Raw genomic sequence first — 25,787 nt, 5'->3', positions numbered from 1 at the left:
ACGGTGGGGCCGGCACGGCGGGGACCGAGTCCTCTGTGGAGGCAGTCGGACCGGAGCGCGGCCCGCTCTCCATCGCCAAGCCCTCCGCACTGGAGCCTGCATGACAGGCGTGTGCCTCAGGAGCCGACACCCAGGCTCGGCTTCCTCCAGCAGACTGCCCGACCCGCCGTGCTTAGCAGTGTCGTTTCGTGCTTCTCCCCGCTCTCCTACCCAGCCAGCCACCGCCTCCACCGGCACCGGCGGAGCTCGAAGGAACCCTGGGAAAGTTTCCCCTCCGAGGCTCGCCCCGACCGGAAGCCCGGACAAGGCGTGGCGCGCGACAGACGGCCGCGCCCCCCTGGAGTCGCATTTCTATTGGCAGCAATGGCTGACCGTCAGCGCACCCCTTCCGGTTTGCCCTTCTGGATTGGCTGTGGGAGCCATCCGTCGACTCGAGGCGGCGGGTCCTTAGCTCGGGTGCTGCAGGGTGGAGCTCGCAGAGGAAGTCGCGACTGTCAGGGTTCAGAGTCCAGGCTGGAGGAGGAGCTGGCCGGCTGGGGACGCTGGGCTTTGCGGCCAGCGGCAGCGGCGCCGGCGGCGTTGGTAGCTCCAGCCCGGAGCGCCATAGTGCGTGAGGCCGCAGACGTGGCGGGGAGTGCGGGTGGGGGTCCGCCGTGCGGGAAACTGAACCTAGGTGCCGGGGTTCCGGGCTCGGGGTGGGGCATTGGGTCTCCTGGGAAGAGCCGAGTCGGGCCCAGGCGGAGCGTGGAGGAACCGGGGCCGCCGCGGTCGGGAGTGGGCAGGTGCGGGGGCGCCACGGGTTGTGCGTCCGACAGGCTGGGGCGCCGGGTGAGCTCCAGCCAGGCGCTCGCCCCCACGCTGCTCCCGGGGCCCGGGAGGGGTGGCTGCAAGAGGAGGCACGGTAGACGTGGCCTCAGCTGCTGGCCAGCCAGACTTCCTTTTCTCCCAAGATGTTTTGACCTTGGGAGACTCATTTTATGCTGCCGCTTCTCCCGTCTTGTGGTAGTAGTCCCTCACCTCCTTGCCACAACAACAATTAAAGTGATGTGGGAAGGCCCTACCATTTGGAGGGCACGTTGAGGTCTGAAAAAGCTGGGTGATAGTAGAGACTAGTGTCTCTACCTGACCTAATTGCATACTGTTGACATCTTGATATATTCAGTTCCTTTAGAAGACAGAAAGGATTCTAGGCTAGCACCCTCTATTTTGTCATTGCGCTCTGTGGTTTGCAAAGCACTTGACATTAGTTATCCACAAACGACCCTGCAAAGCATCACGCTGGTGAGGAAATTGAGGCTTTGTGAAGTTAGTGATTTTTTTTCTTCCACCATGGAAGTACAAGCAATAACATCTCCTGAAAGGTAGATAGTATGCATTGAGTGTCTACTCGTGCCTGACACTGCAGAAATAAACGGAGGTAGGATAAAGGCAGATCTTTGGTAAGGCTCGTTGAAAGGAAGCCAGTTTGACTGATGCGCAGCGTGGATTTGGTTAGCTTAGTGAATATTATGACAGTCGCTGGAGACAGCCAAGTCTTTGTATCAGCTTTGATAAAGATGCAGTTTTTCATCATAACCTGTCATTCTCTTCCCTCCACCCCAAGCTCCAGGAAAGGAAGAGTAAAGGCGCTTGGAAATACAGAGAATTTTAGTGTGGGCAAAGCAGCGTTTTGACTGCTGCTGTTGGAATCAGGGCGGGTTGGAAACTGAAGTATCCAGAAGCATCATACTTTTTATCACTCCTCCTCCATCTCTCCATTCGATTCATAAATGATGTCACTTTTGTTTATGTCTCCAGTTTCCCTGTGTTGTATGCGGCATTGAGAGTTGACACTAGTATGAAACACTGCAAATGTTGGCTGCGTGGTCAGTGTTCCAGTTCCCATTCTGTTTCTCCTGTATTCTTTATAAACTACATTTCCCCTGCACTCCCCCACCCCCAGGTTGAATAACAGGAAGATGAAGCATGTGGCTGTCACACAGCTACTGTGTTTTTTGTGCAGCACAAGCTGGTGTGGAGAGGGGCTCTACACAGGAGCTAGCAGACAGATGGAGCTGTTCCTGAGGTCGTTCTGCTTTCCCAGTTGGGCTGTGGCTTTCTTTTGGACTGGCCTTAGGAGTTTGTGGCCTGATCTTCCCGTCTCATTTCCTGTGCAGTTGTCATTGATGAGGATGTCTTGCCTTTTGCTCATGTTGAATTTCATGAGCATTTCGGCTGTGGTCATTGGAGTGTTCAGCAGTGGACATGTTTCATGATTAATGAGCACACAGGCTTCAGTTTTGCTTTTCTGGCTGGGAAATGACTCCTAGAAACTTGTCTATCACCAAAACTTCTCAAGCCTTTTATCTTGCGCCTTTTGGAAACCAGTCTTCATTTGCGAAATACCTCCTGGAGCTTGATCTACTATTCCACAGAATAACTTTAAAACAGAACAAAAAGTAGCATCCCCCTCACTCCAGAAGAGTGACTCATACCGCACCCTTGACTCTTAAGGTTCTGCTAAAGACATGTTGCTCCTGTTGCTCTTTGTTTCTCCTACAGTCTTGGCAGACAGCATTGTTGCTATTTGTCTGTCCCCTTGGCCCAGTTTCTGCTGCTCTGAGGTCTTCACCTGCGCTTGCCTCGGTTGCTACAGCGACTTGCTGACTTGTTTTCCTGACTTCAGTTTGTTCATTCTCTGCCATTTTGCAGTTACTGTTCTTGAGTGTGAATTTAGTCTATGTAATGACATTGCCTGAAAGCAGGACGACACCCTGAATGGCCTACATGAGAAAGTCCAGTTTGATGAACGGTGTGTTGAAGGTCCTGTGTAGTTTAGCTCCAAATTCTTCCGGACGTTTCTCCCATCACTACTCATCTGTGAATCTCTTGTTCTGATGAAACCTAGCTGTTAGGCCACACCAAAGCTTTGTTACCTCTCTATATTTTCATGCATACTGTTTTTTCTGCCTAACTGAATCTTTCATGTCTCAAGGGCCAACTCTTTATAAAGCTTTTTTCAAGTTATTTAACTCTATTTGCTACCATGCCAATTTGTGGATGCATTTTTCTCCCAGTTATATTGCCTTATGTTTAATAATTTGTGTTTGTTTTGCTAGCTACCTTGTGGCAAGGCTTATTCATTTGTGTGTCCTCACTGTCTAAAATAATTCTTCTTCTTTAACACCCAAGTTACTGCCACGAGAAAGCCCTTAAGCAGTTCAAGATGAATCCAGGACTCAGTAGACACTTAAAAGTGGTCATGTAATGAATTGGCAATGGAGAAAGCCATTGAAATGTGTAAAAATATGTCCTGGACAGTAAATACTGATATTTGTATTGTTTTCTGCCTACCACTTTTTCTACCCTGGTGAGGAATGCAGAGTGAAACCCTTGCCCACCGTAATAAATGGGTGCTGTGTTTAGGGTGGTTCAAGGTGTGAAGTGCAGGACGTGGAGCCGATTGGCCTGGTCCTCTTTGGGTTTAGCGATTAAGCTGGATGTGGTGGCTGGCAGGGACCTGGCTTGGAGTCGAGAGTGACTGCCCAGGAGAGAGCTACAGGGATTGTTTTCTTTTTCTTTCTTTCTTTTTCCTTCCTTCCTTCCTTTGCTAATTGGAACAAAATGTTTTGAAGTTTTCCCACTTTGAGTCTGCAGGACTTGGTGTTACTTTCCCTTATATTTACATCTCCTAAATACTTTTTGCCCACTAGGTTTCTTTGCTTCTGAGATTTCACTAGTGCCTTTTTAAAAAGTGTTATATAAAAGATTCTTCAGGTTCTTAGAACTCGAATGAAAGCTGTCTGGATACAACATGGATAATGTTATGAACTTGGGAGTCAGAAGACCTAAGTTCTTTTTCTGACACTATCAGTTAGAAACTGTGTTGTGACTTAGAATGAGTTCTCTATAAGCCCCCTGACTTTATTCATATGTGTGTTTGAGAGACAGTTCCCATATGTTGGCTCCGGCCCCTCAGATGCCTGCAGCTGACAGGAGTAGGCTGAAGCTGAAAGTCACAAACTCAATAGTGGTCTCTCATCTGGGTTTTTCTCTTAGTAGGAAACTAGAGTGAGGAGTCCGAGATGTGTTAAACCCACATACATTGATATGGTCCACGAGTGTCTTAACCAGTAGCTGCACTGCTAGGTCAGATGCTTCCCCATGCCTCAGTTTAGTTGTGGCATACATGGAGGAGTGCTGTGAGGATCAACTGAAATTATAGAAAAGAACTGTAAGCACTGTAAGGTGGTTTAGGAAAGCAGCCTAAACTGTAGAAGGAAGCCCTCCCGTGCATTTGTGTATTTAGTTAGCAGTTGTTTGTGGAGCAAAGTGTGTTAGATGCTGGAATTAAGTAAGGTATGTTATATACATCTTTATGTAAGCTGTTGCTGTTAATACTGACAAACATTCAAACATGTTAATACAAATAACATACTTAAGTACATCATTATATAAATAATTGTTGTGGATGTAAGTTAAACAATACAATAAGGATGTATTAAAGATACTTTTTTGTTCAAAGAGCATTATATTTATAAAAACAGTTGTTCAAAGTATGTCAGAATGTTAGAGAGGTTTTATTACTGTTACGTGCTGCCTGGCTTGAGTGACTGCTGGAATTCAGGTCGCCTGTTAGGTTGGCCTCTCTTGTCAGGTGCTTCAGTCATCATAAAGAACTACACTGCCCAGGGCTCTGTTATCCACAGGCGATGGCAGAGGCCCAGTGTCTCGAGAGAGATCTTACAGAGGCCTCTTATCAGAAAAAAGTCAGAGGCTTGTGGGCAAAGTACCCGTGCAGTTAGGTAACTTGGTATATTACCTGGATTAACAATGTTAGGTGTGGTGTGTTTGTCAAGCACCTTGTGCTGCAGAGTTAGATTGATTAATTTTTTTAATTTAATTTACTTCATATATTCCCTCCAGGAATTCTGACCACTTAGTGTCTTCATTTTGTCCAGTTAGGTTTGCAATAGCTAAGTTTTAGAGGACTTTTTAGTGTGAAGTCTAGTGAGTAAAGGTAGGAGAAAAGAATATTATTTCGTGTCAATTTCCCCTGAGCCTAGGTTCAGTAGGGTTAGCTTTGCTGCAGTAACAGCTAGGCCCTCACAGTAATGCCCTCCTAAGAGGTGTAACAGTTGAGGAGTTTCTGTGTTTTGTGTTCTGTGTTTCTTGTCATGTAAGGACTTGGCTGCCACAGGCTCTTCTTTTTTGAACAGGTGGCTTCCAGAGATGACTGTCCTGGAAAATTAGGTGCCTAATTGACTAGAAGGCTAGAGAGCAGGGAGGACAAGCCTAGGAAGTGTGCATGCCATTTTGCTTACATGCCTTCTGTCGCCTAGCGCTCAGCTATAAGGTGGCATCTACCACATCCATGACAGGGAAGTCTGCGAAGGAAGAAGGGGAGCAATGGTCCTGGCCATAGAACCCGAAGCACTTAGTTTCACCTTCTGAATCTTTTGTTTATTCTTTTCCAGTAAGGAAAATTAAAACACGAAGCCCGGCGAGTAAAAGCGTAACAGAGGCAACCTGGCCTCCTCCTTCTCAGTACAAGTGCGGTGTCACACGGAGCACTTTGAGGGATGGAGAGTGAGACATGGTCTCTGCTTTCAGTGCACTCTAGAAGAGGAGTTGTAGTCATGTCTAAGCATTTATGTCTAGCTTAACTGATGAGAATCTGCCAGGGGATGTGACTAGATCATGACATTGGTTAGAGTGGAGTAGACCGTTGTGAAGATGAAGGGATTTAATGACCAGTGAGTGGCCAAATCCGAGTTAATGACCACTGTGAAGTCAGGCAGCAAAACCAGGGACCCATTGTGCTACTGGTCTGCTGAACCGGGAGGTGAAGTCTCAGAACTGGCAGATACACGTGGATCCTAGAGAGGGAGACTGAGAGTAGGGGACAGAGAAGTTGCACTGCCAAGGCAAGGCATCTCTGAAAGATCAAGGTGGGCAAAGATCTGTTTGACAATGATTTTTTATATAGTCTCAATTTTTTTTGTCTTTTATGTGAGGAAAATGACATGTCACTTGAAAGGCAGAGAGAAGGGAGAGAGAAAATGAATTTAGATCCACTGGTTTGGTCACTTCCCAAGTGATCACAACAGCCCTGTCTGGGCCAAGCCAAAATTTCCTATGTGAGTGACAAGGACCCAAGTACTTGGACCACCTTGTGCAGCCTTTTCAGGCCCATTAGCAGGTAGCTGGAGCAGAAGTGGAGTAAGCAGGACTCTTGGCATTCTGATGTGGGATGCCAGGGCTATAGCGGTAGCCTGATCCACACTGCCAACACCGCCCTTTGGCAGTTGACTTGTTGCTGTTAGCAGTTATAGGAGTCTTACAAATGCATACAAGTACCCACTTTGGTATGGAGGAGATTAGTTTGAGTGTCTCTAGTGCTCATGACTACTCATATAAGCTACCCATCAAACTATTCATATAGTTTGGAAAAACTCACAGCCATTTTAATCTCTTTCCATCCATAAGGTCACCTGGTTTGAACATGGCTTTTACTCCTATAGGTGTGTGTTTACATTTAACTTAGTTCCTTAAAGACACAGGTAGCTTCTGACAATAAGTCCTCTTTAAGAGAGCTGTAAAGTGTACTCTGAGTGTGAGGAGTAGGGCGCATCTCATTAGGTTTGGGTGACTTGTGAAGGAAGATTTTAGGAAAGATACAGCATTTGAATATCTTTGTTTTATAGTTACATTTCAGCTGCTGTTTTAAATACATACATTGATGGGCCTGGCACAATGGCTCAGTGGCTAAAGCCTCACCTTGCACACACCGGAGTCCCACGTGGGTGCCAGTTCACTTCCCATCCAACTCCTTGCTTGTGACCTGGGAAAACAGTAGAGGATGGCCCAAAACCTTGGGACCCTGCACCCACATGGGAGACCCAGAAGAGAATGCTGGCTTCTCGCTTCAGATTGGCTCAGCTCCAGCCATTGTGGCCACTTTGGAAGTGAATTATTGGACAGAAGATCTTCCTCACTGTCTCTCCTCTTTGTATGTCTGACTTTCCAATAAAAATAAAATAAATCCTTTTTAAAAAGATTATTTTTCATTGGAAAACCATAATTACAGAGAAGTAGAGACACAGAGAAGGATCCTCCATCCTCTGATTCACGCCCCAATTGGCTGCAATGGCTGGAGCTGAGCCACTCTGAATCCAGGATCCAGGAGACTCCTCCAGGTCTCCCATGAAAGTATAGGGTGTCAAGGCCCTGAACCATTCTCGACTGCCCTCCCAGGCCACAAGCAGGGACCTGAATGGGAAATGGAGCAGCCGGGACTGGAACCGGCATCCATCTGGGATCGATCCTGGTGCATGCAAAGCGAGGACTTCAGGCACTAGGCTATGGTGCCAGGCCCCTCAGTGTTTCTTAATAGGGCAGTGTTACAGTTAGTTGACTGGGAAAGGCTATTATACAACTTTTCTTACACTCTAGAAAAGTTGTAGTGTGTGTGTGTGTGTGTGTGTGTGTGTGTAACTGTTTCCAATAGCTAGATTTAGGAGTTTATTATAAATGTGGGTGGCCATCAGAACCCTTTATTGAGTCTAATGTTCCAATTGGTTATGTGTCTCTGTTGACTTTCAGAAGCTTTATATACGTCATCTGAGTTAACTAGTCAGCTTGGAAGGCCTGTGGTTAGCACCAATATCCGGGGACATATAAATATGAGTGAATTGGCTTAAATCTTAATCCTTTTAACCAACTTTTTAAAAGCTTTTAAGAGCTTTTCCTCTTCAGGCTAGTTTGGTAATAGATATTCTCCTTCTATTTCACTGAAACATTCCCTGTCTGTTGGTAGCTTTTACATCTCTCATTCTGGTTATAGATATCGGCAACTTCATTTTCTTTTTTTTTTTTAAATTATTTATTATTTAACTTCAGTAATTACATTGTATTATGTGACACAGTTACATAGATACTTGGGTTCTCCCCACCCCTCCCCAAACCCTCCCACCATGGTGGATTCCTCCACCTTGTTGCATAACCACAGCTCAAGTTCAGTTGAGATTTCCCCCATTGCAAGCATATACCAAACATAGAGTCCAGTATCTTATTGTCCCGTCAAGTTCAACGGCTTCTTAGGTATACCCTCTCTGGTCTGAAGACAGAGCCAGCAGAGTATCATCCCAGTCAATTGAAAGTTCCAACATACCATCAGCAAAAATTTACATCATTATGGAATTAATTGACATAGTAATGAGTAACCAATATGTTAAAAGTAAATGCGAGTTCCCAGCCACCTTCTGTGACCACCTCACCTATACTTCAATTTTAGTTTATACACAACATATAACATTCAAAACATAACATGTTATACATAACATCATATCATCTTAAATCAAGGCAAACATGTGGTATTTAACCTTTTGGGATTGGCTCATTTCCCTTAGCATTATGGTTTCCAGTTTGGCCCATTTGGCCAGAAAGAACTGCATTTTGTTTTTTTTAATAGCTGAGTAGTATTCCATGGAGTAGATGAACCATAGCTTTCTTATCCAATCCTCTGTTGATGGGCATTTTGGTTGTTTCCATGTTTTTGCAATTACTGATTGTGCTGCTATGAACATAGGAGTGCATGTTGGTTTCTCATAGAACAAGTGTTCTGGATATATTCCTAGGAGTGCTATTGCTGGATCATATGGTATGTTGAATTTGAGTTGTTTGAATATTCTCCATACTGATTTCCATAGAGGCTGTACCAGCCTGCAGCCCCACCAGCAGTGGAGTAGGGTTCCCTTTTCCCCGCAACCTCGCCAACAAGTGTCGTTGGTGCTTTTATTCATGTGGGCCAGTCTTACTGGCGTTAGGTGGTACCTCATTGATGTTTTAATTTGGATTTCCCTTATTGCCAGGGAACTTGAGCATTTTTTCATATGCTTATTTGCCATTTGGGTTTGTTCCTTTGTGAAGTGTTTGCCCATTTCCCGTGCCCATTTCTTGAGTGGCTTGTTTGTTTTGACATTTTGGTTGTTTTGTAGCTCTTTGTATATTCTGGAGATCAGCCCTCTATCACCTATGTCGTGTGCGAAGATCTTCTCCCATTCTGTGGGTTGCCTTTTTACTTTGTTGATTGTTTCTCTAGCTGTACAGAAGCTTCTTAGTTTGATGAGGTCCCAATTGTTTATTTTGGTCTTGATTTCTACTGCATCTGGAGTCTTTTTTAGGAAGTGAGGGCCTACCCCTAAGTGTTCCAGTGTGTTTCCAACATTTTCTTCCAAAAGTTTGAAGGTTTCTGGATGTAGGTTTAGATCTGTTATCCATTTAGATCTGATCTTAGTGTATGGTGAGAGATGTGGATCTATTTTTTTGTTTCTGCAGGCTATCAACCAGTTGTCCCAACAGCATTTATTGAACAGACCTTCCCATTTGCCTGGATTGTCGTTTGTCTTTTTGTCAAAGATTATTTGGCTGTATCTGTGTGGGTTTCCTTCTGGCGTTTCTATTTTGCTCCATTGATCTTCCTCTCTATCTTTGTGCCAGTACCACGCTGTTTTGATAACCACTGCCCTATAGTATGTCCAGAGGTCCGGAACTGTGATTCCCCCTGCTAACTTCCTGTTCTTCAGGATAGTTCTAGCTATCCGTGGTTTTTTGTGCTTCCAGATGAACCTTTGGATCATTGTTTCCAGTTCCATGAAGAATGTTTTGGGCAATTTGATTGGGATTGCGTTGAATGTATATATTGCTTTTGGCAGTATAGACATTTTAATGATATTGATTTTACCTATCCAGGAGCATGGGATGTTACTCCATCTTTTGAGGTCTTGTTAAATTGTTTTTTTAAGTAGTTTGTAGTTTTCTTCAAATAAGTCTTCTACATTTTTGGTTAGATTTATTCCCAGATATTTCATACTTTTCTCTGTTATTTTGAATGGTATCTTGCTGGTTAAGTCTTTTTCCATCTTGGGGCTGTTCGCATACACTATGGCTGTTGATTTTTGTTCATTAATTTTGTACCCTGCCACTCTACCAAACTCTCGTACAAGTTCTAGCAGTCTCTGTATTGAGTCTCTTGGCTCTTCTACATAAAGAATCATATCATCTGCGTATAGTGAGAGTTTAACTTCTTCGTTTCCCATTTGGATTCCTCTGATTTCTTTTTCTTGTCTTATGGCCTCAGCGAGTACCTCTAGGACTATGTTGAATAGTAGTGGAGAAAGTGGACATCCCTGTTTTGTTCCAGATCTCAGTGGGAAGGGTTCCAGCTTTTCTCCATTCAGTATGATGCTGGCGTTGGGTTTTTCATAATATGGCTTTAATTATGTTGTGGATTTTTCCATCTATGCCTACCTTGATTAGGGTTTTTAGTAGGAAGTGATGTTGGATTTTGTCGAAAGCTTTTTCTGCATCTATTGATACTATCATGTGATTCTTGTTTTTCAGTTTTTGGATGTGGTGTATCACATTTATAGATTTTCGAATGTTGAACCATCCCTGCATTCCAGGGATGAATCCTACTTGATCTGGATGAATGATCTGTCTGATGTGTTTTTGAATTCTGTTGGCTAGGATTTTGTTGAGAATCGGCAACTTCATTTTCAATGTGTAATTCAGGATCAAGACTTCTAGAAGGTATGAAAAGGAGAAAACTCAGTTCAGGATATTTAACTATCATTTTAAGATTCTCAAATTCTAAGGAGGAAATACTAAGAAATTCTGAGGAAGAAATACTAAGGAATTGTGAGATGACTGAAAGTTAGTGGACATAACAAAGAGGGAATGGGCTGGATGGGATTATCCACAAAATCACTCAGAATTAAGTATTGTTTACAGACTAGCTTGTAGAATCAATTGCCCATAACTAATGAGTACCCTCTTTCTTTTGCTTTTTGGTACAAAACAGTGAGACGGTTTAAGCGGAAGCAATTAACAGCCATCGAGTGCCAACATTTGGCTTGGAGTCATTTGGCTGTGACCCAGCCTTTCTGTCAGAGATGGACAAACAGAGATCCGAACCATGGTCTTTATCCTAGACCCAGAACAAAAAGAGGGAGGAGGGGTATGTCTTCCACAAAGTGTTTTGCATTTAAAAATCTTTTGTCTGTGTGAGCTTTCAGTATCTCCCATTTTAGATGTATTTGTAAATACGGCCTCTCTGATTTTGTAGTGTTGTTGAAGTAGTATAATATTTTTACCCATTATTTCTGTATTTTCCATAAAATGTGTGTGTGTGTGTGAGTGTGTGTGTGTGTGTGCTTTAAGATCCATTTATCTATATGGAAGGCAGAGTTACAGCGGGGTGGGCAGTTGGAGACAGCATGATAGAGATTGATTGCAATTTCATCTCTGGTTCATTCCCCACATGGTTGCAGTGCTCCAGCTTGGACTGTGATGAAATCAGGAGACTGAACGTCCATCTGCATGTCCCATAGACTGGCAGGGACCCAAGAACTCAGGCCATCTTCCCCTATTTTCCCTTGCATATTAGAAAGGAGCTGGACTGGAAGTGGATCAGCCAGGACTTCTGCAAATACTCCTATGTATGGTGCTGATTAACCCATGGCACCTCAGTGCCAGCTCCTAAAAATTCTGACTTGTTATAATGGTTGGTAAAAGCCTCAGTAACATGTTAAAATGAATTCATTAGCTTGCAGAATTATATAGTGATACGAGTTATGGCCAATATCACCATTGTTTCAGTCCAGAAATACTATGATTACTTGATTCATCATTAGTCTTCTTGGTCGAATCCATCACTGGATCTACCATGTTACTATTTTTTCTGTTGAAACATTCTCAGGTGTTTTCATGGTAGACTTGCCCTTTGTCACTGGTAACTGGTCCACTGCAGGGACTCTTCTCCTTGACTTTAGATTTTCTTTCTTCCGAGTCAATATATCCCGTTGATGTTCTTGACTCTGATTGTTTTCTGTAATGTCACAGTTGTGCTCAAGCACCTACAGTAAAATGTTTCTTTGTTCCTGTGGTGACCTCAAGGTCACACTTACCCATTACCTGATATTTGTTATTATTTAGGAAAGTTCCACTTTTTGCAATTTGTCTCACAATGCCTCTACCTAACAATTGAATGGAACTTTTTGTTCTTGCCCATTAATATAATCTAGGTTGCTTTACTTCTCTTTACTATATACTAATTTCACAATCCAATTAAAATAATCATCTATGAATATTATGTGTGTGTTTTACTTCTGCAAACCACTGACAACAATTGTATGAGGAAGTTTTAAGCCTAATTATATATTGTCTGATATTTAGCTTTTTTCATATGCCTGAAGCAGTTTTTTCTTTACTGACAGTGATTTTGTAAACATGGCCCTGGGCATATGTAGGTTCATAACTGTTGCTATGACTAAATTCAGCAGCTAGGAAATAATCATGATTTAACCCATGCATGTTGACCTCAGATCTCCGGGTTTCTACCTGATTGTCCTGGAATCAGTCATAACTGCTTTTATTTTTCCCAATACAGAAAAAAAATAGTCTATTTTAAAATTCTTTTGAAGTTTAACCATAGTTTCCTTCTCTCCATTCTCTTACTTTCCAAAGTGAGAATTTTGGGTGTTGCCATTTAGAAAAGAACCATATATTAGTGGAGTATTTAAATGCTTCATTAGAATTTTAAAATGAGTTTTGAGAATCTGAAAATGCTGAAATCACCATTTGCACTCCCTCACGTGCCTGAAAGATCTGGAGATCAGGGCCATACTGGTTTTCACTCCATAGTTGTCTTGGAATCACAGCTGCTCAGCCAAGTAAATAAACATGGAAGGGATTGGATAGCACTGTAACAGTATGAATTCTGATTCTCTTTTTCATTTAAAAATAATGTCAGGTTTACAGATTCTGAGTCCATACAAAGAATTTAACTCAATGAAATGAAAAATACATATAAATAGGGTTTCCTGAATCCTGATTTCATAAAGCATGTCTCTTTCCACCTAGCTGAACTTAGACCTCGTAATGACAGTCAGGCAAGGTGCAGCTTGTGACTGTGTGACTGTGAGCCATGCTTTTCTTTTTATCTGTCCATTTAGGTGTTCTGTGTATAGCATAGGACTCTGTACCTATATATATTGCAAGGTACAGTGTACGCCATCACACATCTGAAGACTGGTTTCTGTCTTTGTAATTATATAATAGAAACAGACCTTTAGATTATTTTTACATGTATTTATATAGTGGGCTCATAAATGTATTCCTATTTTTTCGTCTGTTAACATAGATAACTAAAACTTAGGTTGTCTTGTTGGGATCAAGGGCAGGTCAACAGTCACTGATGATTTCTTGTTTGTTTTGTGTGAGTTCTCCCTGCAGGTCGAGGATGTCAGAGACTCAGGTCTGAGTTCTTTCTAGCTGGCCAGCAACAGTGCACCAATGACATGGCCAAGAGTAGTTCTATTGGCCAGGACAACTATCAGGACTCTGAGGATGACATGACTGTTCCAGCTGAGAGCAGCTGTTCCCTCCCTCGGGAAGCTGACGGAGAAGTGAGACTGGGCTCCTCAACTTCTGCTCTGCCAATCAGGAAGCGGTCTCGATCCTTTGAGGAAGAGGACCATCACACTATGGAGACCAGCCAGCGGGATGAAGTTTCTAAAAAAATCCCTCGACGTCTTGCGTCCCTGTCATGCACAAGGCCTGGGAAGGCCAGACAGGAAGCAGAGGATTGCTTGTCACATCTCTCTGCAGAACCGGGAGAAACTGACCAAGATGTAGAGGACGTTGGTCCTGACCCCATTCCTGATCCCTGCTATGGGCTTCTTGGAGCCTTACACTGCGAAGACGCTCCAGGCCACATTTGTAGCCTGCCTAGGGAGGTTCTGAGACACATCTTTGCCTTTCTCCCTGTGGAGGACCTCTACTGCAGTGTGAGCTTGGTGTGCCACCTTTGGAGGGAGATTATCATTGACCCTCTGGTAAGAGCCAAGTATGTATGTTCATTTACTGCATGGTTCTGATTGGAGAATCTCATGTGGCCTTCTTGCTCAGTTCCTGTCAACACATACCTGTATTCTATTCGCAACACATGGTTTGCTGTGTCCTGGGAAGATTGTACCTTCCAGACCTCCCTCAGGTTGCTCTGATTCCATCACCCTACCTAAAAGGCCCTTCACGTCACTGTTGATATCTTACCTGTACTTTAAAGTGTAATTATTAAGGCTAGTTAACTAGTTCATCCCACTGAAGTAATCTGTTTGGTTTTTTTGTGCTATTATTGCACTTTGCACCTCAGCTACAGTTTTTCAGGTATTCTTTGAGAGAGCTTTCCTCTCCACTTCAGAATAGTAGCTCATTGATAGACTATTTGCTGAAAGCTTGTTGTAATTATGTTTAAATCACCACTGTAGTTTGCAATGGGACTGAGTTGCCTGAAGTGCCTTCTGACCTTGGTGCATTGGCAACAACCTATAGGAAAACATCTTGATAAGACATTAGTCATGTTACTGCTTTTACTCCCTGCCCTCTCCTTTGTTGTTCAGCTTTAGTTCATTCATCTCACATTGTAGTTGGCCTGGGAGGATGTTTTGCTTAGTTTGCACCAGGGTATGTCAAAAAGTTTGTGGGAAAATATAACTAAATGCTTTTGTGAGGAAAACACCTTTGAAATCCATGCATGTTTTGTTCATAATATGCAGTTTCCGTGAACTTTTTGAAGATCCTTCATATAGCTCTTCAACCATGGGAAATAAGTCAGAAAGGTAGAGGTTAGCTCTCCATTCATCTGTAATAACTTTAAAAAATTTTAGGAATGGAATGCAAGATAGACATGTTGATACTTGCCAGATTCTGTTCTAAGCACAAAAGATTTTGGAGGAAATTTTACTTCTAGCTTGTTTCTTTTTTAGGAGACTTAATTTCTAGGTTTTGAGAAATGTTCTGATTTTAGATACTGTGCCATGCTGTTTCTTTTTTAAAACTTTTTTTTTTAGTGTATTTATTTTTATTTGAAGGGCAAAGAGAGGGAGGGAGAGAGATCTGATATACTCCCAAATGTCTGCCACAACCAGGACAGGGCCAGGCTGAAGTTGGATGAGTCTCCCAAATGGGTGACAAGGACCCGGGTACTTGGGCCATCACTTGCTGCCTCCCAGGGTATGCATTAACAGGTAACTGGAGTAAGTTGCTGAGCTGGGGACTTGAACCAAGACTGTATTTGGGGATTCAGGTTTGCCAAGTGGCAACATGAGCATTGCACCAAATGTCTGCCCGAGTATGTCCTAATATTCCCTCTCCCCACTAAATTGAGATTTTTAATGTGAATTAAATAGTTGTAGATGGAAATAAGTGAGGATTTTCTTCAGTCTACTTTAGAAGATTTTTTTGGAGTTTGTTCCAACTTGTACTTATCTCATGAAATGTTAGAAAAATGCCATTTGGGGGAGTGAACCAGCGGATGGAAGCTCTCTCCCATTATCTCTTCTACCTGTAACTGCCTTTCGCATAAAAACAAAACACATCTTTTTTTAATGAGATTTATTCATTCATTTGACAGAGTCACGGAGAGGGAGAGGTAGAGGAAGAAATCATCCACCTTTTGGTTCACTCCCCAGTTGACTAAAATAACCAGGGCTGAGTAAGACCAAAGCCAAGAGCCAGGAGCTTCATCTGGATCTCCCCAGTGGGTGTGGGTTAACTAGCATTTGGGCCATGCTCTGCTGCTTTGCCAAGCCATTAGCAGGGAGTTAGAATACAAGTGGAACAGCCGGGACTCGAAAGAGCACCCAGTGGGGGCGCCGGTTAACCTGCTGCATCATGTAGCACCAGTTTGTTCTTTCCCTATTTTCTTGTGGAGTAACATTAAGTTGTTGATTTTGAATCTGTCTACTTTTTAAGCATTTATAACTGTAAAATTCCCTTTTATTACATTCCATAAATGTTGGTATGATATGTTTTCATTCTTTATATCAAGGTATTTTCTAATTTTCTCTATGATTTCTCCTCTCCTTTAACCCACTGGTTGGTTATTCTGTGATTTGTGTTGCTGGGGCCAACATTGTGCTTAGGGGGTGATGCCAGCATCCCATATGGATACCCATTTCAGCTGCTCCACTTTTCAACCCAGCTCTCCACTAACAGGAAAACACTTGAAAATGTCCCGTGTGGGAGTCCTGGAGGAAGTGCCCGGCTTTGGAAAAGCTCAGATCTGGTCATTGTGGCCATCTGGAGAGGGAACCAGTGGGTAGAAGATCTCTCTGTATCTGTAACTCAGTTTCAGATAAATAAATACAACTTTTAAAAAAATTGTTTAATTTCTATGTATTTGTGGATTGCCTAGTTTTCTTCTGCTGTTGATTTTATTTCACTGTTATTTTAAAAAGATACTTTGTGTAATTTCAGTCTCATAAAATTGGATTTATTTTATGACCTAACATGTGTTCTGTATATAATCCAGAAGAGGGTACATTCTGCTGCTGTTGGGTGGAGTGTTCTGCATGCATCTATTAGGTCTCATTAGTCTAACAACAGTGCTCAAGTCCCCTTTCCTTATTCACCAGAGTGGTTCTCCTAGTCTTGACATTGGGGTATTGAAATCTCCTGTTGTCATTGTATATCACCATTTCTCCCTTCAGTTCTGTCATTGTCTGTTTTGTATATTTAGAAGCTCTGATTTAGTGCATATTACCTGTGTTGCGTGAGTTGAGTATTATATATTGTCATTCTTTGTTTCTTATAGCAGTTGATGACTTACAGTTCATTTTTGCTTGTTATCTACAGGCATAGATTTTGTTATTTTATCCCCATTGAAATTCTCAGTTTTTAGTGTCTTGATGTTTCAAACAGAAAAAAGCAGTGTTGCTTTTCCCCAAGTCATATTACTTTGTGTAATATGTGTGCCTGATTTACTCAGCTTTGGAACTGTGAGCTAATCTTGGTAAAGGCCATTGGACCTGTTTATTTTTTAATTATACAGTTCGTCCCTTGGAAAAAGCTGTATCATCGATACCTGATGAATGAGGAGCAAGCTGTCAGCAAAGTGGATGGCATCCTGCTGAACTCGGGCATAGAAAAGGAGTCAGACTTGTGTGTGCTGAACCTCATACGGTGAGCTTTGTTTTCCTGTGAGGAAGGGATTTTGAAGTCCTTTCTCATACGTCAGTGCCGATGGACTCATCTATGCGTGTCTCACAGATTTACAGCCACCACAAAATGCTCCCCAAGCGTGGATCCTGGAAGGGCGCTGTGGAGTCTGCGAGACCATCCCCTCCGCCCCGAGGCAGAGGCCTGTGTGCGCCAACACCTGCCTGACCTCTACATTGCTGCTGGGGTATGCCAAGGGCCCGGGAGGAATTATGTGAGAAAGTGGACAGGTTTTCATTTGGAGAAAGTTTGTGACTCAAGATTATATAAATTTCAAAACCTTTAGTCTCTCAATGCTTTGAAACATTAATCTTGCCATTATTCCAGGTGGAGAAATAAAAGGCCATACCATTCCAGATTCAGATTTGGAAAGTTTGTAAAAACATTTCCTTTGTTTTCCCATTCTATTGAGGAATCCTTTCTGAAATACTCCTAAAACATGGTCATCTAGCCTTTGAGCATTTTTAATAATAGAATTGTTTTTTTATTTGTTTGTTTAAAAAGCACAATGCCAGTTCTGCTTCACTTCCCAAATGACCACAGTGGCCAAGACCCTAGAAATCCTTTTGGGTCTCCTGCTTGAGTTGGCAGGGGCTCAAGCACTTGAGCTATTGCTTGCTTGTTTGTTTTCAACGTTTTTTGGTTGTTGTTGTTTAAGATTTATTTATTTTATTACAAAGTCAGATATACAGAGGAGGAGAGACAGAGAGGAAGATCCTCCGTCCGATGATTCACTCCCCAAGTGAGCCGCAACGGCCGGTGCTGTGCCGATCCGAAGCCAGGAACCTGGAACCTCTTCCGCGTCTCCCACGTGAGTGCAGGGTCCCAAAGCTTTGGGCCGTCCTTGACTGCTTTCCCAGGCCACAAGCAGGGAGCTGGATGGGAAGTGGAGCTGCTGGGATTAGAACCGGTGCCCATATGGGATCCCGGGCATTCAAGGCGAGGACTTTAGCTGCCCTGTTTTCAATGTTTTAAAAAAATATTTATTTCGTTCAATTTTTTTTATCGGAAAGTCAGATTTACAGAGAGAAGGAGAGATAAAGGTCTTCAATCTGCTGGTTCACTCCCCAAGTGGCTGCAGCAGCCGGAGCTGAACTGATCTGAAGCTGGGAGCCAGGAGCCTCTTCTGGGTCTCATATGTCGGTGTAGGGTCCCAAGGCTCTGACCATCCTTGACTGCCTTCCCAGGCTACAAGCAAGGAGCTGGATGGGAAATGGAGCAGCCAGGATACAAACTGGCACCCACGTGGGATCCCAGTGCATACAAGGCGAGACTTCAGCCGCTAGGCTACTGCTCCAGGACCCCATTGCTTGTTCCTACCTATGCAGATTAGCAAGCAGCTGGATTAGAAGCAGAGTAGTTGGGACTTGAATTAGCACTCTGATAAAGGTTGGTGGCATCATAGATAGCTGTGTAATCCACTGTGTCACAACTAGCCCCAGAGTTTCTTTGCAAGATAGCCCATTGGAGAAACCGAGGCTCTGCTAAGGACATAAGTGAGGTAACAGGAAACTGGAAGTAGCCTCCCGCTTCCTGAATTTCACTCGTTCCAGTTCAGGGATTTTCACATTTTATCTGGATACTGTGTGCAGCCTCACCTGTATTCTGCTTGCCACAGCAGTTGGAATGCAAAACATCTGTGGGTTTGTTTCTGTGTTCTTTTAAGTGAAATGATGTCTGATAATGATGGAGTGGGTTTTCTTTAATAGTGTGGTTTTAGTGGGAGGTGCATGGGATTATCCATTCTTAAAATAGGTTCTGGGCCCAGCGGCTTGGCCTAGCAGCTAAAATCCTCGCCTTGAACGTGCTGGGATCACATATGGGCGCCAGTTCTAATCCCTGCAGCTCCACTTCCCATCCAGCTCCCTGCTTGTGGCCTGGAAAAGCAGTCGAGGATGGCCCAATGCTTTGGGACCCTGCACCCACGTGAGAGACCTGGAAGAGGTTCCTGGTTCCCGGCTTCGGATCGGCGCGCATCGGCCCGTTGTGGCCCACTTGGGGAGTGAATCATCGGATGGAATATCTTCCTCTCTGTCTCTCCTCCTCTCTCTGTATATCTGACTTTGCAATAAAAATAAATAAATCTTTAAAAAAAATAAAGGTTTATTTAAAAAAAAATAGGTTCTGTATTAGGTAGAATTTTACTGATGTAACAGTGGTATGTGTTAGTGAACATTTACTTAGAAATTGCGAAAAGGAGCACACTGTTGTCATACAACAAAATTTTAATGTTTAATAGTTACTTAATAGTTATTCAGTAATAAAAGAAATAGTAAATTAGCATTGTTGGTGTTCTTGGTTTCCTCTCCAAACACCATTTCCAGGTAGGCACTCATTAGCTAACTCCCTTCTTTGGACCCTACTGAGTACTTGTAGACCACAGAGTTCCCAGTGACCTAGAGAGGAGCAGTGGAAAAATGAGCTGGAATTCCTGTTGATAATGAGAAGGAATCTAGGGCAAAACAAAAGGTTCTCTGTTTCCCGCAGTTTGGTTTGTAGATGGCACCCAAACCCTGGACTTGCTTTCCTCGATGGCTTCCTGGTTTTTATTCATGTTTCTGGGTCTCTCTTCCCCATCCTGTGCACATCTCTCTGCAGGGCGTCAATGTCTGGGCTTTGGTAGCAGCCATGGTGCTCTTGTCCAGCAGTGTGAATGACATCCAGCAGCTGCTCTTCTGCTTCAGGAGACCCAGTTCCACAGTGACCATGCCAGACATCACTGAGACCTTGTACTGCATAGCTGTGCTTTTGTATGCCATGAGGGAGAAGGGCATTAACATCAGCAATAGGTAATAACCAGAGAGGAAGAGAGCATGTCCTGTACTTGGCACCAGCTCCAACCATGCTGCGTAGCACTGGCTCTTACTGCTTCTTTGAATGTTTGTATTTTTCGCTTACAGCTGGTATTCCTGTTGGCTGAGGAACATATCCTGGTTTTGTTCTCCCTTTGATGTTTATGTAGAAGTAGTTTCCTGGAATGATGTTCTCTAAGAATGCCTCTGTCACTTGCAGATGGATTTAAATTCATTTTTTTTGCATTTTTTTTTCCTATAAATTGGTGATTTGGTTTTTTTAGGATTTTTATTTATTTTTATCGGAAGGGCAGATTTGCAGAGAGAAGGAGAAATAGAGAAAGATCTTCCACCTGCTGGTTCACTCTCCCAAATGGCTAAAATGGCCAGAGCTGAGCCAAACTAAAGCCAGAAGTCAAGAGCTTCCTCCACATCTCCCATGTGGGTGCAGGGTCCTAAATCTTTTGGCCATCCTCCACTGCTCTCCCAAGCCGTAAGCAGGGAGCTGGATGGGAGTAGCTGGGACAAAAACTGGCATCCATCTGGGATGCCAGCAGTTGTAGGTAGAGGGTTAGACAATTGAGCCATCATCCTGGCCCCAAACTGGTGACGTTTTTTGACTTTTTGTTTTGAATGGAGATTCAGAGGTCATTTTTTTTTAACTTTTTGTTTTGATTGGAGGATCAGAAAGAACAAAAAGAGAACACATGTGTATACGCAGAAGCTAAATTTCCCACCAGCTGGTTCACTCCCTAAGTGCCTGCACTGACCTTCAGTTGGGTCAAAGCCAGAATCAAGAACTGAACGCAGATCTCCTTGTGGGTCATAGGAACCCAGTCACTTGAGCCATCACTGCTGCTTCTCAGGGTCTGCATTAGCCATAGGCTGCAGTAAGGTGCCAAATCTGATGTCAAAATCAGGTATTCTGATGTGGGACAAGGGCATCTTAACTGCTGGGCTAAATGTTTGCAATAAATGGTACAATTTTCAGAAATGGTGAGCAATTTAATTGTATCTGAAGAAAAAATAAGATACAGACTGTGACCGGAATTTGAAAATTTCTGTATTTACTTTTTTCCTATTAGGATTCACTACAACATTTTCTATTGCCTGTATCTTCAGGAGAATTCTAGTTCCCAGGACTCAGAAAGTAAAGAGGAGCCATCTGTTTGGCCCGGGTATGTATGCTGATACGTAATAGGTGTGCGTTTCCTCTCATCTTTAGGGAGTGGAGTTTTATTTTGGTTTTTTGTTTTAACAGCCTTATTGTGGCATAATTGATGCTATGGAAAATTCACTCACATTAAGACTGTAGACAAAGATTTTTAGTTAAACTTGCTGAATTGTTGCCATCGTGATCTAGTTTTATCCCCTTAAGGGCAGGCCTTTCAGAAATCTAAGTTTATCTGCTTCCAGCTGTTCCATTACTTCTTTCTTTTTTTCTCATGACTGTAGCAAGAAAACAACCATCCAACTTACACATGAACAACAATTGATTCTGAACCATAAGATGGAACCTCTTCAGGTGGTAAAAATTATGGCCTTTGCAGGTAAGGGAGCTCGCCTTAGGTTCTTGTGTGATGTGATATGTCACACATACTGTGTATGATACAATTTTTTCCTTTTTTAACTGCATTCCATCCCTGCTTCCTGGCAGGGCATCTTTTTTTGTTTTGGTTTGGTTTTTTGTTTGGTTTTGTTTTTTTAAGATTATATGTTTTAATTAGAAAGGCAGATTTACAAAGAAAAGGAGAGACAGAAAGATCTCCAATGTGCTGATTCACTCTCCAAATGGCCACAATGGCCAGAGCTGAACCGATCTGAAGCCACCAGGAGCTTCCTCCAGATCTCCCACCTGGGTGCAGGGTCCTAAGGCTTTAGCTTTCCTCCACTGCTCTCCCAGGCCACAAGCAGGGAGCTTGATGGGAAGTGGAGTAGGCGGGACATGAACTGGAGCCCATATGGGATTCCAGCACTTGGAGGTAAAGGATTAGGCAATTGAGCTATTGCGCAAACTCCTTTGTTTTTATTTTTATTTGCAAATCTGAGTTACAGAGAGAGAGAGAAAAAGGGAGATCGTCCATCCTCTGGTTCACTTGTTAGGTGGCCATGATGGCCAGGGCTAGGCCAGCCAAAGCAAGGAGCCAGGAGCTTCATTCAGTCTCCCACATGGGTGATATGGCCCAAACAGTTGGGCTGGCTTCTGCTTCCTTTCCCAGGCCATTTAGCAGGGAGCTGGATCAGAGGTGCTCAAACAAGCACCCACACAGAAATAATGCCAGCATTGTAGGCAGCAGCTTAACAGCTGCACCACCCCCCACCAGCCAGAGCATCTTTGATCTGTTATCAATGAACTTAGTGAAGTAATCTCAAAAGCAGTAGAATTCTTATCTAGACAGATGGTTGATGAGAACTAGCTTGTGGGTAGACTGCAGTGGGATTGGTTAATCCTTTCCGTCACCTGTCATTGGGTATGTATACTCGTATACTCAGATTATTTTTCAGAGGTGGCTCGTGTTACTCCCCTGCTTAGATAGTTTTAGTTTGCTTCCTGCTTTTGACAAGGGAGATTTTGAGGACCCTCCCTCCTTTGGTGCTGAGTTACTTTCCTAAGTAAATTGTGTGCCGTTTTCCTATCTCAGTCAGCTATGCTGCTTTACTTACAGCTGCCTGAAGTACTTGGCTACTATTTTATCTGAACTTTTGTTCCAGCTGTTTTCTTTAACTGGAACCCCTTCCTGCTTTTCTGCCTAAATATTCTACTAACAACAATAATTTCTTGTCTGCAGTGTGCATGGCTGGTCCTAACAGCATTCTATAAGGTTAATTATGTATACTTATTTTATAGATTAAAGATATTGAAACTCTGTGTGTGATTTGTTTAATTACATATAGCAAGTCCTTAGTAAAGCCAGAATGTGACACTGGCTCTTTCTGTCCAAAAATACACTTTTTTTTTCTTCATTTCTTCCTAGCTGGTTGTTTTCTTCTCAATAAGATTGCAATATATATATATTTAAATATACTCATAGTGATTAACATACAGTTGAACATGAAGTAAGTGCTCAGTAAATATTTATTAAATGAGTGGCAAGCATTTGATCCAGTTACGACTTCCATATGTTGTCTATGGGGGTGGCTGGCATCTGTACCAGCCTCGTGCTAATGCATATCATAGGAGATGGTGGAGATGGCTTAGGTAATTGGATTCCTGCCACCTACTTGGAAGCCTGGATGCAATTCTTAACTTCCTAGCCCTGGGCCCAGCCTGGGTCTCTTATGAACCGTGAAGAGCTCAAATGACTTGCTGTTTATTACTCAGCTAGGACTTACAGAACCAGGATCCTAGCCTTTGTTATATTCTGGCTTGATGTCTCCTGTTCTAAGTAATGCAACGTTTGTTCCTGTCTTGGCATCAGGCCAGTGGCAGGGTAAGTCTAGACACAACCTGGTTTGATTAGAAAGTCCTTGGGCCTGTTTTGCTGACCAGAGGATTACATTTTCTTCTCATGTCTTTCTCAGGCACTGGGAAGACCTCTACTCTTGTCAAGTATGCCGAGAAGTGGTCCAAGAGCAGGTTTCTCTACGTGACTTTCAACAAGAGCATTGCGAAACAAGCAGAGCTTGTCTTCCCCAGCAATGTCATCTGCAAAACCTTTCATTCCATGGCCTACGGACACATTGGGCGGAAGTGAGCATTAGTAATGCTGGCATGTTTGTCATGTGATTTTTTTTTTTTTTTGTATCACACATGAATCTACATCATGACAATAAGAAAATACAATGTTGTTATCTCCATTTACAGGCCAGAGATAAGTATATGATTTGGATAGATAGACTGAGATAGTGATTTATACTTCTCTATTATAAAAGTCTGTTACTTGCCATTGATAGTATCTTATTGAGGTACATTCTCAGTTATCTGTAATTGAGGCACTGAAAGTTGAAATGACTTAGTTGAAGTTTGAGGTCTCACAAATTTTGGTTAGTTTTAGATTTGGCCTTGGAAAGCTGGGGAGGTGGGGCACTCTGTATGGGTGTCCTTGCCCCAGCTTACCTGGTTGTGGAGGTTCTAAGGAATTTTGATGGTGCGGGAAGGGAACCTCTTGGAGGCTGGACCATATATTGGAATAGTAATTTCTGCTATGGGCTGATTTACCTTCTGTGGTATTGTATGTGAATTCCCAAAAGCCTGTTATAAGCTGTTTGAGTGAGAAGTATATCTAACTTTTCTGGCGTGGAAGAAGTTCTGTCTCATGTCTGGCACCTTGAGCTTCCTTGTGCTGTTGTTATAGACAGTGGGGATACTAAATGCTTCAGTGCTACAAAGTCAAATACTATTTATTTGGTATGTGCATTGCAGGTACCAGTTGAAAAAGAAGTTGAATCTCTTCAAGTTAACACCCTTCATGGTCAATTCGGTTCTTGCTGAAGGGAAAGGTGGATTCGTAAGGGCCAAGCTAGTGTGTAAGACTTTAGAAAACTTCTTTGCCTCGGCTGATGAAGAGCTGACCATCGATCATGTGCCTATTTGGTGTAAGAACACCCTAGGACAAAGAGTCATGGTGGAACAGAGTGAGAAATTGGTGAATATCCCTGTACCTTACCTGATACAGATGTGGGAATAAGGACAAGAATTGGCACAGTGTAGTAAGCTTTCTGTAGGAAGTTGCCGGTGGATGGTGAGACCGAAGCCCCAGAGCAATACCTGTGGGTTGCATGGTATTTTTTCCTCTGAAATACACTCTTGGACCTCTCACCTTGTCCTCTTCACAATTCCCCTATGTGACAGATAAAATACATGATTGACCTGTTCATGATTTATTAGAACTTCTTGTTGGATAGTCTGGTTGTAACACCTGATCTTACTTGATGACTAAGAATCTCTTTTTTTTTCTGTCATTCATTCTGCATAGATTTTGCTAACAGAAGAGTCTGTTATTTTTATCAAGACTTTTCATCATTTGCTACTTTTTATGAAATTCAGTATCAGTGCTAAATCTAGAAAAATGATTCATCAACTGTTTTAATCCCTATGCAGTGCTCTGTCATGGATTTGGTACCTCTCTCATTTTTCTTGGCACTGAAAACTACCCTCCATGGTGCTTAGAGGCTGTCAGGAAGCCTTAGGAGGTTAGGGAGGTGCCTGTCACGCACCATTCTGTGATGATGCTTTTGCTGTGAGTACTGTCTGTGGAAATGAAAGTGTGAGTTCAGGGTGCTCTGTCTTTTCCAAACTCTAAAACTATGAGTTAACCACATCATTTGCTTCCCAGAATGGTGTCCTTGAAGCAAGCCGACTCTGGGATAACATGCAGAAGCTGGGGGAATGCAAAGAAGAAGCTTACCAAATGACGCATGATGGTAGGCCGTTTTCCAGACATTGGTATCTGTCCGATAGAACTGTTTTCCTCCTGAGTTATGACTCATGCTATTCCCTTCTTTTAGGCTATTTGAAACTCTGGCAGCTGAGCAAGCCTGTGCTTGCCTCTTATGACGCCATCTTTGTGGATGAGGCCCAGGACTGTACCCCAGGTGATAAACTATTCAGGACATCTGTAGTCTCAAATACATAGAAACAGCATCATGATTATGTAAGAGGACATAAGTTGATGAAATAAGTTGATAATTATTGTTTGTGATAAAGAAGAGGAGCAAATGATACTTGGTCATTCAGAAATCCTTTTTACTTGAGTTAGGATTTCAGCTGTCCTTTTCCCACACCCAAGGCAGGCTTATTTCCTTCATATGTTTTGCTTATGATGTTCTTAAAATGTTGACAGAGTATATGTTAGTCACCAGCTGATAAGGGCTCTAGGCTCATCCGGATAGCGAAAATTCTGTGTAGTATATTTTTCAAGTAGCTTAATGTTTTAGAAACCCAACACAACTTTTTGGTGTTAGTTAACACAATTTACCTTAATTTCTGTTTGCCTGTATATCTTCTTAGTAGTA

At 42.9% G+C, this 25,787-nt stretch overlaps 1 protein-coding gene across 3 annotated transcripts in view; it reads left to right on the top strand.

Moving 5' to 3' along the window:
• The first annotated feature begins 459 nt into the window (after nt 1–459).
• The window catches only part of FBH1 (F-box DNA helicase 1), a 41,994-nt gene continuing 16,666 nt past the window's right edge, over nt 460–25,787 (top strand). For 2 of the 3 annotated variants that reach the window (XM_058669521.1, XM_004588494.4), the window contains exons 1-12: nt 477–606; nt 10,844–10,999; nt 13,276–13,877; nt 16,874–17,004; nt 17,092–17,227; nt 19,639–19,829; nt 20,918–21,010; nt 21,288–21,382; nt 23,355–23,523; nt 24,196–24,418; nt 25,109–25,196; nt 25,281–25,367. In XM_058669521.1, coding sequence (XP_058525504.1) covers nt 606; nt 10,844–10,999; nt 13,276–13,877; nt 16,874–17,004; nt 17,092–17,227; nt 19,639–19,829; nt 20,918–21,010; nt 21,288–21,382; nt 23,355–23,523; nt 24,196–24,418; nt 25,109–25,196; nt 25,281–25,367 — 1,972 coding nt within the window. In that variant the 5' untranslated portion in view covers nt 477–605. Of the gene's footprint in view, nt 674–10,843; nt 11,000–13,275; nt 13,878–16,873; nt 17,005–17,091; nt 17,228–19,638; nt 19,830–20,917; nt 21,011–21,287; nt 21,383–23,354; nt 23,524–24,195; nt 24,419–25,108; nt 25,197–25,280; nt 25,368–25,787 lie in introns of all 3 variants that reach the window. The other variant, XM_058669522.1, reaches the window with a different exon arrangement.

The sequence above is a fragment of the Ochotona princeps genome, chromosome 10 (genome assembly GCF_030435755.1).
Source record: "Ochotona princeps isolate mOchPri1 chromosome 10, mOchPri1.hap1, whole genome shotgun sequence".
NCBI lineage: Eukaryota > Metazoa > Chordata > Mammalia > Lagomorpha > Ochotonidae > Ochotona > Ochotona princeps.
The sequence above is the reverse complement of the archived record's forward strand: the minus strand, read 5'-3'. Positions and strand labels throughout refer to the sequence as shown.